The following is a 1,167-nucleotide window of genomic DNA, read 5'->3' as shown; positions in this document are numbered from 1 at the left end:
AAATTCAAAGTCCAGCATGACTTTACCTTGGCATACTGCCCCAGGCGCAATGACACAGTCGAAAGGATGAACCGCGATATCCTTCAAGTGATGCGGGTTATGTTATGCCAGTGTACAAACTGGCGCACGAGGAATGGGACTACCTACTACCGGTCGTCCAAGCAAATCTCAACCAGACGACTGCAACCTCACTTGCGAACAAATCGCCTATGGAATTGTTGACGACGCTCGAACCCGTGACCCCGTTAGGCGTTCGAGTGATGTGTGTCGATCGTGAACTCTGTGACGTTTCCTGGAAATAGAAGGACATCCAGAGGAATCTAAACAAACTCCGTGCAAGTCTTCTTGAGATCCACAAGGAAGTTATGAGCAAGAACGAACAACGCGTCCTGAAGGCCATGATGAAGACCGAAGGCTATGAAAACTGCAACGTGACCAAAGGGGACTACGTGTTATGGTCCCGAGTCGACGAGCGCAGTCTTCCCAAGCAGTTGGTGACGTGATTGGGACCCTACCGAGTCAAGGCAGTTGGCGAGTTCTCTGTCAAAATAGAGTACTTGATCATCCACGAAGAACGTGAAGCACATTTGTCAAGGATCAAGATGTATGCGGAGTCAAGCTTTGAAGTCACTGAAGAACACGTGTCCGAACAAGGGATCATGCTGAAGGTTCGATCCATCGCGGGACACAAGTTTGTCCCGGATGTGAATGACTTCATGCTCGAAGTGTTCTGGGAAGGCCTTGAGGACATTGAGTCTTCATGGGAACCTCTCAGAAAGCTCATGAAAGAATGCCCTGCGGTCGTGAGAAAGTATGTGGACGAATTGAGGTCTATAACGCACATACTAGACCTGCATGCGGCGATCAAAAAAGCGACCGAAGAGTCGTAAGGGCCCAGCCGAATGCCTTGCGGGACATGGCTTGGGGTGTATGTAGTGGTGGGAATGAAAGCCACGTCCCGACCCAACATAGGCTGATCCCTGCGGAGGGTCGCCGGGCGTCAGCCATTCTGGAGAACCCCCACCTTGCGAAGGTAGAAGAAACCCTAGCCGGTATAATTGGTTGAGGATGCTGATGGCTCTGACCAATCAGTCGATCACACGCTGAGGATGTGTTGATGGCTCTGACCAATCAGAGGCCGGTCGAGTGTTCTTGCCAGTTAGTCTT

The 1,167-nt window shown here is 51.0% G+C and overlaps 1 protein-coding gene across 1 annotated transcript; it reads left to right on the top strand.

The window, feature by feature from the left end:
• Positions 1 to 209: 209 nt before the first annotated feature.
• H310_01341 (hypothetical protein) lies at positions 210 to 890 on the top strand (the record flags this gene model as incomplete). Its single annotated transcript, XM_008864420.1, has 3 exons — positions 210 to 251; positions 303 to 490; positions 596 to 890. 3 exons carry the CDS (start codon positions 210 to 212, stop codon positions 888 to 890), a joined length of 525 nt encoding a protein of 174 aa, XP_008862642.1.
• Positions 891 to 1,167: the final 277 nt, after the last annotated feature.

This window comes from Aphanomyces invadans (genome assembly GCF_000520115.1).
Source record: "Aphanomyces invadans strain NJM9701 unplaced genomic scaffold supercont1.2, whole genome shotgun sequence".
Taxonomy (NCBI): domain Eukaryota; phylum Oomycota; class Saprolegniomycetes; order Saprolegniales; family Verrucalvaceae; genus Aphanomyces; species Aphanomyces invadans.
This window is presented reverse-complemented; position numbering and strand designations above follow the sequence as displayed.